Source organism: Phoca vitulina, unplaced genomic scaffold (assembly GCF_004348235.1).
Source record: "Phoca vitulina isolate PV1807 unplaced genomic scaffold, GSC_HSeal_1.0 scaffold25, whole genome shotgun sequence".
NCBI lineage: Eukaryota > Metazoa > Chordata > Mammalia > Carnivora > Phocidae > Phoca > Phoca vitulina.
Genome location: NW_022589728.1, coordinates 693,114 through 707,521, shown reverse-complemented (window position 1 = coordinate 707,521; position 14,408 = coordinate 693,114). Strand labels below are relative to the sequence as shown.

The window sequence follows — 14,408 nt, the reverse complement described above, 5'->3', positions numbered from 1 at the left end:
AGATAATTTATTCATCATTTTATGTTAATTTAAATCTCTGCCAACAAAGCAAACGATAAGCAATCACTCCTCTTGAATCTGTTATCTTGGCTCTCTGTGCACAGTACCCAGCAAGATTAAACAGGCCTATCTAGAGTGAGCTATCTATACCTCTGTGCAGTATGGTGATAATCACACCAGGTAACTTATCTATACTTTATGGGTAACCGTTCTACCTCTGACACAGTTTCCCAGAACATTTTCCAAAAAATACTAAACTGCAAAATGCTTAAGTTGGACATGTACTGTGTAGAACAATAACATTACAATTTAGGACAAATGTCTCAGCTTTGCAGGGTATTCTTTGGGACAGTGTTGAATAACTACAAGAAAAACATGTTGAATCATGGTAAAATTTAAACACTTAAAAAATTACAAGTGAACGAAATTTTTTTCTTGCTGTTTTAATATTATTGACTAAGATGAAATACAAAATGAAGACCTCAGGCTTATTTAAGTTTTAATAGCATGTTCCTAAATTTGCAAAAACTAGAAAAAAGTATTTTTGATGTTTAGTTCACAAAATCATCTTACTTACATTTGACCCAGAAAAATCTAAGTTCCATTTCAAGATCATACATTTGCTCTGCCCATAGTTAACAAATAACTACCCCAAGCCGCCACCACCTCCACCACCATTGTGACTGCATCACAAAGTTCACAAATCCTACGGCAACCGGCAGTGTTCGGAAGAGGCTCTTCCTGCACTCAGGAGCTCAATTTCCTCCAATCCAACGCAGCTAGCTGGGTGGGTGGTTATGGACTGGACAAAACAATTCAACAACCCCACCTCCTTTCCGAGGACACTCTTCACTTCATAACTCTGCAGTGATAGAAGGCATGCTGGTTAAAGCAAACAGAGCTAGCCCTGGACATTCTGTTCCCAAAAACACAGAACACCAAAGATCAGAGCATAAGGTCCTTTCCTCAGTCTGTGACCTTCCACTTTTCAAATGGTAAGAACAACATGGGTAAGGAGGAAAAAAAATTAAGGGCTTGATAAAAGCTCTATTTATTATGGCAAATGAAGGAACTCCTTTTTTCTGCTGTTAGTGGATGCAACGACAAGCGTGTCCCACCTGGCTGTCCTACGAGAGGAACTGGGGACAGACATACTAAGGGATATGCCCTGTTCTCTAGCAGGAAGGCTGGAGGCTGGGCATGCATCATGCTTGCAGCTGTCTCCCACTTCCTTTGGGACACTTCCCCAATCTAGCAACACTTCTGGTCAAAGGATTTCCTGGTACTTTGCCCCAAACCTCCCTCCTCAGTTAGGATCCCATTTCTTCTAGAGTAACACTGAGCCAAAAATGTCTATGTTGTAAAAAGCTTTTTCTTCACATTGTTTGATGAGTATCTTATGGTGATTGGTTAATCTTGGGCAGGTTTCATCTCTAGATGAGAACTCAGGGCGCTGGGCAGCAGGGGTACCAGATGACTAGGCTAGGAAGGTATGGCAGGGCCTTGGTGGTCTCAAACCTCAGAACATTTTCTTCCTGGGGTGGGGGTGGGGCTGAAAATAAAGAGCAGCTCAAAAGCGTGGGGATAAGTCAGATCTTTGGCTTTACCAGAGACCGAAGCCCTAGAGGGTAATGCGTTCTTTCAGAGACTCCTTTGCTGCCACTTGCAGAGTACTATCTGGGGTACCTCACTCTTCTGGGCAAGACGCTTAACACATCTTTACAGTAGCTCAGTTCAGTATGTTTTAGCTCACCCGTTCCATCATTAATGTGTCTTGGCAAAGGAGATTGAGGCCGGAGGGCTCCGACAACGCAGCCAAAGTCGGCACATGTCTGTGGCTCCTTGGTGCCCTCCCATCAAAGGTGGGCACCTCACTGCCGTCACCCTGGATCCTGGGCTGGGCTCAGTGACTGCTTCTTATGAAGAGTGTGGTGGAAGGGACATTGAGTGGCGTCCCCAGCTTGGTCAGGAAGGTGCCCAGCCTCTGCCTGCCTCTCTTGGGATCCAGACACATGCCCTGAGGGAATCCAGACGGTGTGGCGTCTGGCCTGAGCCCCGGAAGGTCCCAGGCAACAGGAGTACAATAGCCGCCCAGGGACTGAAGGGCGTTCTGTGACTCTAGCCCAGCCGTTGGGGTACCAGCTGATGTCCTGTGGGGCAGAGATGAGTTGTCCTGGCAGAGCCCTATCCAAATTGCAGGTCTGTGTGCAGAGTAAGTGTGGAGGCCACTAAGCTTTGAGATGGTTTGTTGTTGAAGCAATACATACCAGGATCAATCTGGGATGTGAGCACTGCTCTAATGCCAAACCACTGTGATCATTTTGCTTTCCTGTCTTTTAAGTCAGGCATGGTGTGAAACACCGAGCATATTCAATATGATTGGTAGAGTTCAGGCTTCTTTAGTAAAAAAAATCAGAGTACGGTCAACAGAGTGGTTTAATGGAGGGATGGGGGAGTAGAAGTCATAATCAAGACAGGTGAAGAGATGGAACTGGACAAGTCTCTGACTGGACAACCATGGCTGAGACCTTCCTCCGCTTAGCTCATCTGTGACAGATGTCAGGTTCATGGCCCACTGCCTTGATCATTAATCAAGGGCTTGCTATGAACCCATGAGGGGCCTGACCCTGAAAAGATGGCAGAGAACCAGACAGCCACAGGAGTGCTGGTGCGGAAGGCACGCACAGGGCCGTGCAGAGTGAGGGGTTGTTGTCCAGGTCTGGGAGGACTGAGGTAGGCCAGCTGGATACTCCTTTGCTGTCTCTTCCCACTTTAGCTAGCCTTGCACATTTGTGTGTCGGGAAGTAGAAGGCCCAGGCACTCCTACACTCACTTGGGGTAAAAGTACAGAATTCTAACTTGAAAAAAAAGTCAGCAACAGATCATTTCTTTTTACAATGTCAGGTTTCACAGCTAAAGTTTATAATAACTATACCATAGTCAATAATAACTATATCATTTATAAACAGAGATCAAATGATAGATATATTTGGGGGGGAATTAACATGGAAAGGTAAAAAACAATCACACCAGCAAATGCAAACACACTGTTCATATGAATGTAATGAACGTGTAAAATGTGTCTCTATTTTTAAAAGGCACACTATATTTTCCTTTAACTTTTCCTTTTCTGAAAGTAAGGAAACAAACTCCAAATTTCATATTACTGTAATGTGACTTTTGAGAACTGACATGTACAACAGTGGTGAACTCCATTGTTTTCACATCTGTAGCTTGAACACATTAAAGTTATGGCATAAAACTTAACACTCATGTGTCCTAACCAGAAACAGTACATCGGTTCCAGGGAATAGAGTTCTCGTGGAAAGCCTAATTTGATTCTTTGGATTTTGGCCAATGTGCATTCTCACCCAGACAACTGACAGAATCCAGACTGGAAAACTCATGCTCGTGTCTACACCGAGGTCCTTCTTGTACCCATCTTCTATCAGCTTCTTGCAGGTCAGATGTGAAGCCCTGATTATCCACTGTGAGTAAAGCTGGAGGAGGGGGAATGAGTTCTGTCCCTCCAGGTTGCAATTTACCCTAATTTGATTGGCATCAGCTCTGATAACAGAGCACCCAGAAAGGTGATACCTGAGGCTGTTGCCACCCTGTGCCCCTCACCCAGGCACATGTGCACACACAGGCACACACTCAGGCACACTCATGTACACATGAGCACACACAGGTGTATACACACATTCAAGCACACCCATGGGCAAACCCACCTACACTCAGATACACACAAACACACACACACACACACACACACACACACACGTATGGCCGTACACATGCCCTAGCTCTTTATAAGTAGGGCTTTGCCTACAGGCGTACTGTAGTTAAGAAGTGTAATGTGTGAGAGGTACAAGTCAGCCTCAGTCAGAAGGAAATCAAATGAAGAGGCAGGATTTCTGCCAGGGCCTCCTCCTGGTCTCTGGGTCCCTATAGGGAGTTAGGGTAGTCAAGGGCAGTCCATGGCTGGAGGCTTTCTAGAAGAAGCACCAGGGTGCTCTCCTGGGGAGCCTGCGAGAAACCAGTGGGAGATCAGGCTTGAGCCTGGTAGGGCCCAGTCAAGGCCACCTGAGGAACTGCAGGGCAGGCACTGCACCTCTGTGCTGTGTGGGACTACAGGGAGCTAGGCGCCATCCCAAGCACTGTTGGTTTTTGTTTGTTTAGGTTGTGCGTTTTGGTTCATTTGCTCTGTGTTCTCCTTAAGCAGGAGTTTTCCCCAACACTTTCCCTCAACCTTTTCCATGGAAATATCTTCCCTGATAACTTAGATCTGCCATTTTTAGCACCTGTTTAAAGAACCCTCCAATTCATCAGCCTTACCCAGCATCACGCCCTTCTTTCTTCCTCCTCCCCCACCTCAAAGACAGAGGTGAGGTGACAAGGGATCAGCCAACAGGTACCACTGTCTCATCACACATTAAACATATAAACTTCAGGAAGAATAGAAACATACACATAAGGACCCTGTCACCCTCCCCCCACTCTGTTAGGTGGTCACTTGTGGGGATAACAATGTACCCAACAGAGACCGTGACCGTGAGCCCTGCATTCTTGTTTCTTCAGCGGTAAAATGTGGATCCTGCACCACTGAGATGTTGGAGAGATTAAATAAGGCAATGTGTGAGAAAAGTGGTGAGCATAGTTCTTAGTCCATTACAGTTATTTACTTACATTTTACTTGTAAACAATCAGGGAACAACTAGCTCATAAACCCTCCTACGGCCTGGTCTACACATCAATCCCTACATGTGAAAGAGCCCTTTAGATAAAGGTTTGGTGCTGGGCTGGGGGTGTCACGGAGTTGCTTTAGGGAACTATGCGCAGGCTGGTGGGCTTTATCCCAGGGACGGAGCCGGAAACTCTTTCTAGAGCTCCACAGGCAGTTCCACCCTGAAATCAGGGTTGGAAACCACAGTCAGACCAGTGATCCTCAAGGATCCTATCCATGGATTTATCCACGTACCCAATGAATCCAAACTTTGAGAGCCATGGTTTTGAAGAATGAGTGCAAATGGCTGCCCCGCCTCCTCATGCTGCCAGCCCTTCCTAAGGGGCAGAAGCCCCTCCCAGCTCCAGAGGATGGATAAATTCAGCCTTGTATTCAGACTGCAATCAGAGGTGGAATTTAACCATGGGACCCCATCAGAAAGTTCTGTAGATGATCAGCCCCCTTTTCACCACAACCTCCCCAGCTGGCCCAAGTCTGCTACTTGGATGTGGACCCTAACACTGGCCATGGATAACTTTTGTGACCTGGGGGCTGTGCCCTGGCTTCACCCCAGTGGGGTCAGTCCTCAGTGCTCTTCTCTGGGGTTCAGCAGTTCCTGAAGCCACTTGTGGTGCTTTTAATTGGTTTTGACAAGACAGAGGTGACATCTCAAGGACAGAGCTCTCTTGTTTATGAGGGCCAAATTTCACAAGGAAGAAACTGTCTCTAGACTGTAAGTTATATATATTTAGGTGGTGGTTTTCTTGGAGGAGCACACCACTTTACTAAGCCTCACACCATAGTAACTCTCAGGGAAGGCAAAAGAGTTCTGAGAAATAATGGTCAAGTTTCCAGTTACTCAGACTCTGGAATACCTAGCAATTAAAAAACACAAAATGTGTGTCTCAGATATTTCTGTTCTTTTAACATGAATCATGGCAGTAGTACTTGAAATGTTGCTGGTCTAACTATAATCAAAGCCAGGGGGGCATATTCATGTATCTACTACAAGATTGGTCAGGAAATCACCTCGATTCCAAAAAGGAAAGGATCTCATGAACAGACACAGGTATTTGTCAGGGAGTAAGACTTATCATTGACTATGGTATAGTTATTAACCACAGTAAGACTTATCCTTGTCTTGGTATAGTCTAAACACTTAGCATGCACCCAATGATATTGTGGCACTTTGTTGTAATTGAAAGTACATGGGACAGGGATCTTCACCTGGAGATGATCCACTAACTTGGGGCTTAAGAACACAGGGGTGCACACCTGGGCTGCATGTCCCTGGACTTACCCCATCCTCGCAGGCGGCAAACCTCAGGAGTGAAGAAATACTGGCCTGGGACAGCTGCAATAACAGTGGGGCGGGCTGATTAAACTCCCAGGACTGGGGCAAGAGCTCACGCCCACGCGTGGGGGGTAATGTTCGATCTAAACCACCTTCGTTTCTTTAGCAGCTTCCACCTCAGAGCCTTATGTCAAATGTGAGTGTAAGCCCTGGATGTGGAAAGACTGTTCTCCTGAGGGGTGTCCTTCCCACCCCCTCCCCAGGGCAGGAACAACAGATGCTGCCCCCTTGGCTACTGAGGCAGAGCAGTTCCATGAGGTGGAGTAGGATGCACATGAGCTCCTGCACCGCTCCTACCTTGACCCTCACTGTGCACTGGGGTCGAGATGGACAGTCCAGGAACACCTGCAGGTGCCTTCTGAGGAGAGGAGAGGTGACCACACGGGAGCAGTCCCCACAGGAAAAGGTGCCTCTGTTGTTTGGAAACACACAGGGAAGAGAACACTTGAAAAGGCACAAGTCAAAAGAGTCTAGCAGTAGACAGACATTTTTTTCTGAACCTAAGTGTTTGCTGATATAGAAAAGGGGGATTTACTCTCAGAAACCAAGTTCCTGAAATAGGCCAGAAGAAGCTCAGCCTGTTCTGAGGGATCAGCGTCAGCTTCCGGCTAACCGCTGCATGGGCAATTGACGCCCCAGGGGATGGAAGGGACACTCAGGCAGGGAAGCCTCATTCAAGCTGGGCATAGAGGATGACAGCAAACATCCCATGAAGCAAAGTGGAGGCCCTCTGCTCAGCAAGGGGAAGTCAGGGCTTCCCATCTGCCTGAACAGGAAAACCTACTTCTAATCACCAGTAGCTATGCTCCTTATTGCTACCAAGTAAACCTGTGATACACACTCTTCTTGTCTCTAGAATGATCCAGTGATGACTTGTTTATACATAAGACCACCAACCCAGGAGGCATCAAGAAAACACCTGTGCTTTGGTTATTAAGAAGCAGAAGAGTAATGAGCATGCCCCTTTCAGTCTGTCAGGTGACAAAGTCACCTTGGGAGCCTGGGGAACTGGCTCAGAATGACATTGATACCCAGCCCCAGCTCCCTGAGCCCCAAGGAGGATATGCAGTAACTGTGGTCAGGGAAGGAATGAATGTCTGATTATATAGCTGTTCACTGGTCCCTGGAAAAGTCTGCACCCCTGCAAAAGACAAGCTGTACAGTTACCAAGTTTGTCTCATTCATTCAGGTTTGCCCTGAGTTTTTCTTTTCTCTCCTAACTGATAATGAAGGACCTGAGTACAAAACCTGGCTCTTTTCTCTTTTAAGATGGGAGGAACTGAAAGGACCAGCAAAAATCCCTATTATAAAGAAGTAAACACACCTAGTGCCATGGTCTCCAAGCGGCAGCGCAGGAACTTAGTTTCCCAGTGGCGGCCCTGCCTTAGCAGGGGAAGCTGGCCCGAGGCATTGCGGCCGTGGGGCCCCTTGGAATGGCTGCGGCTGCCCCAGGGTCTTTCAGCCCAGCTCCTGCACCCTCACCTGTCTCCTGGGCTCTGTTCCAATCTCTCGTTGCCACACAGGTCGCAAGTGGGCCAGGAGAAAGCAGTGCTCTCGTCCACACCAACCACAGTGCCTAGGCCCAAGAGAAAGCAAAAGCTGGAGTCCAGAGGCAGTGTCTTCCCTCCCAACTTCTCTTTGCCCCTCAAGACATAGATGGTAATGTGAGATTCCTCAGACTTTATTTTTCTCACTTCTGAGTTTATATAAATGTTCCCAAGCTTTTTATAATTTCCATGTACTGCACAAACAAAATTACAACAATAAAAAGTAAGTTTTAAAAGTTGCCCGCATTACTACCCAACCAAGTATTTCCATTGTGCCTCATCTTTTTAGTCTTTTTTTCCAGATGCATATGTACTGAAATCATTATAAGCAAACCGTCAGGGCAATGTCTCATTCTACTTTGTAGGTTGCTGTAGAGCTGTTGTAAGGACTGTCTTATCGATATTCTGTTTAGGTGATGTGTCACGGTTCCCTCCATACTGGACATATAGGTCTGAGGCAGTGGACAACTTTCCACATAAGGCCTTGCCTGTAGTGAGATACCTTCCTTAGGATAGATTCCTGGAAGCAGAATCACTCTGTCAAGAATATGAGTATTGGAGATGCAGAAACACCCTTTCAGAAGGTGTTTCCCACAAGGACTTTCTGATTCACACTTTCACCATCCATTTACAGAGTGCTAGCTTCACTGAGCTGCATGCTAGTATCACCTCAGTATTTGCCTCCTTAATAGGTGTAATGGAATTCCTTATCTTAGTTTCCACTTCTTTGATAAGGAAAGAGAAATATTCTTATTGCTTTGTTCACATCTCCTCTTACGTGATTTCTCTGGTTTCCTTATTTCTTTTTTAATTCAACATTTGTGACTTATTTATTCAACAAACAAATATGTATACAATGCTACTTAGTGTGGGATATATGTGTAGCATAAAAAATGTAACAATGAATGCTACAGTCCCTACTCTTGTGAACTCCATAGTCTGGCCGAGATGAACAAATAATGAGAAAAACATCATGAATATGGGAGAAAATATTCACAAAAAAACACATCTGGTAATGGACTGTTACCCAAAATATACAAAGAACTCTTAAAACTCAACAACACAAACAACCCAATTAAAAGATGGGCCTAAGATCTTCATAGATGCCTCACCAAAGATGATATACAGCATATGAAAGATGTCAAACATCATGTGATTAGGGAAATGCAAATTAAAACAAGGAGAACACCAAAAAAAATCCAAACAATGCAATTAAAAATGGGCAGAGGACCTGAATAGACATTTTTCCAAAGAAGACATTTGGATGGCCAACGGACACATGAAAAGATGCTCAACATCACTCATCATCAAGGAAATACAAATCACAATCACAGTGAGATATCACCTCACCTGTTAAGATGGCTAAAATAAAAAAGATGAGAAAAAACAAGTGTTGGTGAGGATGTGGAAAAAAGGAACCCTAGTGCACTGTTTGTGGGCATGCAAACCGAGGCACCCACTCTGGAAAAGCGTATGGAGGTTCCTCAGAAAATTAAAAATAAATGCCATATAATCCAGTAATTCCCTTACTAGGTATTTACCCAAAGAAAACAAAAACACTAATTTGAAAAGATATATCCATCCCAATGTTTATAGCAACATTATTTACAATAGCTAAATTATGAAAGCAGCCCCAGTGTCCATTCATGGATGAATGGATAAAAAAGATATGGTGTGTGTGTATATATAACAATGGAATATTATTCAGCCATAAAAAAGGAATGAGATCTTGCCATTTGCAACAAAATGGATGGACCTACAGGGTATTATGCTAAGTGAAATACGTCAGAGAAAGACAAATATTATATGATTTCACTCATATGTGGAATCTAAAAAACAAAACAAATAAACAAAAAGCAGAAACAAACCCATAAATACAGAGAACAAAGTGGTAGTTGCCAGAGGAGGGAGGAGTGGGGGGGGATATAGGCTTCCAGTTACGGAATGAATGTAATGAGGATGAAAGCTACAACATAGGGAATATAGTCAATGAAACTGAAGAGCTGTATGGTGACAGATGGTTGCTACATTTGCAGTGAGCATAGCATAATGAATAAAGTTGTCAAGTCATTATGTTGTACACCTGAAACTCATGTAACACTGTGAGTCAACTATACTTCAATAAGTAAAAAAAAAAACCACAAAACAAACAAACAAACAAAAAAACATTCAATAATAACGCAACACTCCATACCTATTAGAATGGCCAAAATCCAGAACACTGACAACACCAAATTCTGGTAAGAATGTGGAGCAACAGGAACTCTCATTCCTGGTTGGTTGGAATGCAAAATGGTATAGCTACTTTGGAAGACATTTTGGCAGTTTCTTATAAAACTAAACATAGTCATACCACATGATCTAGCAATTGCACTTGGTGGTATTTATCCAAAGGAGCTGAAAACTTACGTCCACACAAACACCTGTATAAAGATGTTTACAGCAGCTTTATTCTTTTTTTTTTTTTAAAGATTTTATTTATTTCTCTGACAGAGAGAGACACAGCAAAAGAGGGAACACAAGCAGGGGGAGTGGGAGAGGGAGAAGCAGGCTTCCCGTGGAGCAGGGAGCCCGATGTGGGGCTTGATTCCAGGACCTCAGACGCTTAACGACTGAGCCACCCAGGTGCCCCTATAGCAGCTTTATTCTTAATTGCCAGAACTTAGAAGCAACCAAGCTGTCCTTTAGTAGGTGAATGGATGAAACTGTGGTACCTCCAGACAATGGAATATTATTCAGCACTAAGAAGAAATGAGCTATCAAACCATGAAAAGACATGGAAAGAACTTAATGCACATTGCTTAGTGAAAGAAGCCAGTTTGAAAAGGCTATATACTACATGATTCCAACTATACAACATTCTGGAAAAAGCAAAACTATACAGTCAGAAAAAAAGAAAAAACTACACAGACAGTAAAAAGATCAGTTGTTGCCAGGTGTTAAGGGGGAGGGAGGGATGAATAGGTGGAGCAGAGGAATTTTAGGTCAGTGACACCATTCTGTATGATACCATAATGATGGATACATGTCATACATTTGTCTAAACCCACAGAATGTACAACACCAAGAGTGAACTCTAATGTAAACTCTGGACTTTGGGTGATTATGATGTGACAATGTAGGCTCATCAACTATAACAAATGTACCACCCTGGTGGGGGATGTTGATAGTGGGGGACACAGTGCATGTGTAGAGTATGGGGAATCTCTTTGCTGTAAACTTAAAACTGTTCTAAAAATAGTCTATTAAAAATTACCATGAAATAAATGCTAAACTGAGAAATGGAAAAGGCCCCTGGAGGTAGAGAAGAGAGGCCCTCTATGCTAGCTTGAGGTCAGGGAATGTTTCCCAAAAGAAGAGACTTGAGGTGGGGCTGCAGGTGGGGTGGAGGGCACAGGCTGACCCTGCACCCTGAAGCAGGGCTGGAGGCCAAAGGGGCATGAAGGAAAGGCAGGTGACATGGCTGTGAGGCTGGGAGACCCAAGTCATCCAGGGTCTTGCTGGGGATTTTAGACCTGGAAGGCATGAGAAGGCAGTGAGGAATTTTAAACAGGAGACTGAGATGGTCTACTTTCTTGAAATGTGAAGCATTACAGATGTCATCTAGATATGCTCGCAAATCACAGACCATTCTTGTTGAAAAGTGGTGAAATTAGACATTTGAAAACAAGTAAGATGTGACCTAAGTTTCCAGAAAAATAGAAGACTCATCCCTCCCACTCCAAAGAATTTCATTCCCCACTAGAATAAGCATAAGGAGAAAATTTATCTGTAGAGGATAAAACAATTGTTACAACTAAGTAGGCTTGATTTACTAAAACGCATTCATGCAATGCCCACTTGAATGACTTTTTAAAAATGAAAATAATAGATCTTGATTGTCCCAGCTAATTTCATTGTCCTTGCAAATCTAATCAAGATTGAGTCAAAGGGATGAAAAGTAAAGTCAATAATGGCTTATAATACAGCCGGAAAGCAGTGTTGACCAATTCACAACAGGCAGAGGCGTAAGTAGGGCCAAGCAGGATGAGCGGCTCCCATTCCATGGGTGGGTGTGCCCAGCAGTACTTAGTGTCCGCTACATGAACTAATAAAAAGAAGACTGCTACCAACTGAAGTTCCTTTTTATCCTAGGATATCTTTGGGTGTTGTTAACTTCATTTACATTTAGATGGGATTAAGCAATTTCCTTCCAGTAGGGAACAAGACACAGTTGAAGAAATCTATTTTATCTAGGGTCTACACAGCACTGGAAATGCCTTCTGGTAACTCTAAATAAATTCCAAGGGATTACTGGGAAGTGTACTATTAAACTGTTAGTATCTAGAACATTCATTTATATGAACATCAGAAGGAAAAAAAAATTTTGTTAGAGTTTGATGGTTTTGACACCACACTCATCATTTGGCTGCAGTCTGCTATTGAAAGCTTTTACTTTCCTTATTTATAGAAATCTCTTGTAATTAGGCTTGGGAAAGGTATATCACATATTTATTAAAACATCTTTTTAAAAAGGTTTTTTCAAAGGCTCCTTCCTGGGAACTGCAGTGGCTCCTTTCTAGTAGGGCACATAGCATCTACATGCTCTGGTATTTTCTTCAGTGACTTTTAACTCTCCGCCACACCCTCCTCTCCAAACTTTTTTTCTGACGGAAATTAGTTGGGGCTCAGAAGTGCTTCCTTCTAGTTAGAGGCCAAAGCCTGGTTTGAAGACAGGACTTGGCCACGCCTTCCCAAGGAGACAGTACAAATGTGCACTTGCTGAGTTCATGCCCACGGTGGTGAGCAAGACCACCACCCACTAGTAAGGGGTGTATTAATAAGTGGCGAGCAATGCAAAGATAGAAAAGTCAATGCTGCAAAACTTTGTCATCCTAAAAAAATAAACTGGGAGGAAGTCTTTGCATGGTCTGGATGCTGATGTTCGGGAAATGAGATGAGAAGTCCTGAACACCCAGGGAAGCAGTGAGCACTATCCCCTCACAGAGGCTCCATTTCCTAGAAGCACTTACGCAGATGGACAGATGTTATTTCTCAGTGTGCAACTGACTCACAGGGCTGTACTCTGAGTTTGTTCAAGCCCTGCCTGGGGAAAATGCTCAATGTTCTACAAGGTCCACACCATTGCCCGATGCCCAGCTGATTTAGCTGCTGCAGAGAGCTATCCAACTCCCAGCACTGACTTCCTACAGATGATGAAAGAGCCTGCTTAGTGCTATCCTTGGACAAGCCATCACTGGACTTTCTGGTACAGGGATAGGCAGAGTAGGGAAGGGTGAGTTGCTGAGAAGGGGGTATCTACTACTGTTACTTCACAAAGTAGAGAGGACTCTAGCCTTGCATGGCTTTGATGGAGTGGGATCCGGGTGAGCCCACAACTGGCTGGAGAGCAGGGCAGGGAACCTCTGTGCCTCTCTGTCTGTCCGTGGGATCTGGTCAGTGCCCCAACCTCTGCCTCGGCTGGGGTGTTCCTGCATGGGAGGCTGGGCCAATCTTTGCTATTTTGCAGCTGGGTTTTGTTTTCTCTTAATCCTTAGTTGACTGGTTCTTATCAGAGGATCTGGCAGCACTGTGATAGCAGTGTTTACATATCCACCTGACCCACCCAAAGGCCTGCAGGACAGCTTCAGAGAGAGACCCACAGGGAACTCTACATTGAAATGGTGACATGTGAAGGAAAATAATATAGGTCAGAAACTGGATCTACATAAACTAAAGGAAGCGCATTAGAGAAGGAATAAATGAAGGTAAAAGAAAATCTTTTACATTTGTTATTCTAAATTTATCTAAAATATAATAGTTTATTTAAGTAATAATAACAACAAGGCATTCAATGACAATACCTTATGGGTAAGTGAAGTGAATGTCAGCAATGTTCTAAGGAATGGGAGGGAGGAACTGAGAATATCCTTATAAGATACCTGTATTACCCTGGAAGCAGGCTAGTGTTATTTGAAAGTGGACTTGATTGGTTGTAAGTGTATCTAGGGCAACCACTAAAGAATGTTAAAAAAAAAAAGTGTTAATATGCTGAGAGAGAGGAGAAAATAGAACCATCAAATGCTCAATTAAAATGAGAAAAGGCAGAAAAGGGGTGGGAGATGAAAAAAGAAACAAGAGCAATGAACAGAAAACAATCATAAATATGATAGATATTAATCCAATTATATATGAGTATTGACTTTAAATGTGAGTGGTCTAAAAACACAAATTAAAAGAGACTATCAGAGTGGACAAAAAACAAGAGCTAACTCTATGTTGTCTACAAGAAACCCATTTCAACTATAAAGACACATAAAGATTAAAAGTAAAGTTATAGAAAAAGATATACCCTGCTAACACTAATAAGAGAGAGTTAAAATAGTTAAAATTAATTTCAAGCAGAGCAGACTTCAGATCAAGGAAAATTATCAGATATAGAGAAGAGCATTAAATAATGATAAAGGGGTCAATTTGCCAAGAAGATATAACAATCCTTAATGTGTATGTGCCTAACAACAGACTGTGAAAATATGTGAAGCAAAATGATAGAACTTCAAGGAGAGATAAACAAACCCACCATTATATTTTATTTATTATTCTTTGAGACATCAATACCCTTCTATAAATGACTGACAGATCCAAAGGCAAAAAATCATAAAGACATAGTTGAACTGAACAGCACCATCAATCAGTTGGATCTAATTGACATTTATAGAATATGCCATCCAATGACAGCAGAATAAACATTTTTCTCAAGCTCACATGGAACATCCATCAAGACAGACCACAAAGTGGGGCA

General features: G+C 43.4%; 1 protein-coding gene across 5 annotated transcripts in view; it reads right to left on the bottom strand.

Moving 5' to 3' along the window:
- Positions 1-427: 427 nt before the first annotated feature.
- Positions 428-14,408, bottom strand: part of SPIDR (scaffold protein involved in DNA repair) — a 562,488-nt gene continuing 548,507 nt past the window's right edge. For all 5 annotated transcript variants that reach the window (XM_032421906.1, XM_032421904.1, XM_032421905.1 and 2 more), the window contains 4 exons: positions 7,563-7,656; positions 6,378-6,492; positions 6,027-6,080; positions 428-862 (listed from right to left, as the gene is read on the bottom strand). In XM_032421906.1, the coding sequence (XP_032277797.1) occupies positions 707-862; positions 6,027-6,080; positions 6,378-6,492; positions 7,563-7,656 (419 nt within the window). In that variant the 3' untranslated portion in view covers positions 428-706. The remainder of the gene's footprint in view (positions 863-6,026; positions 6,081-6,377; positions 6,493-7,562; positions 7,657-14,408) is intronic.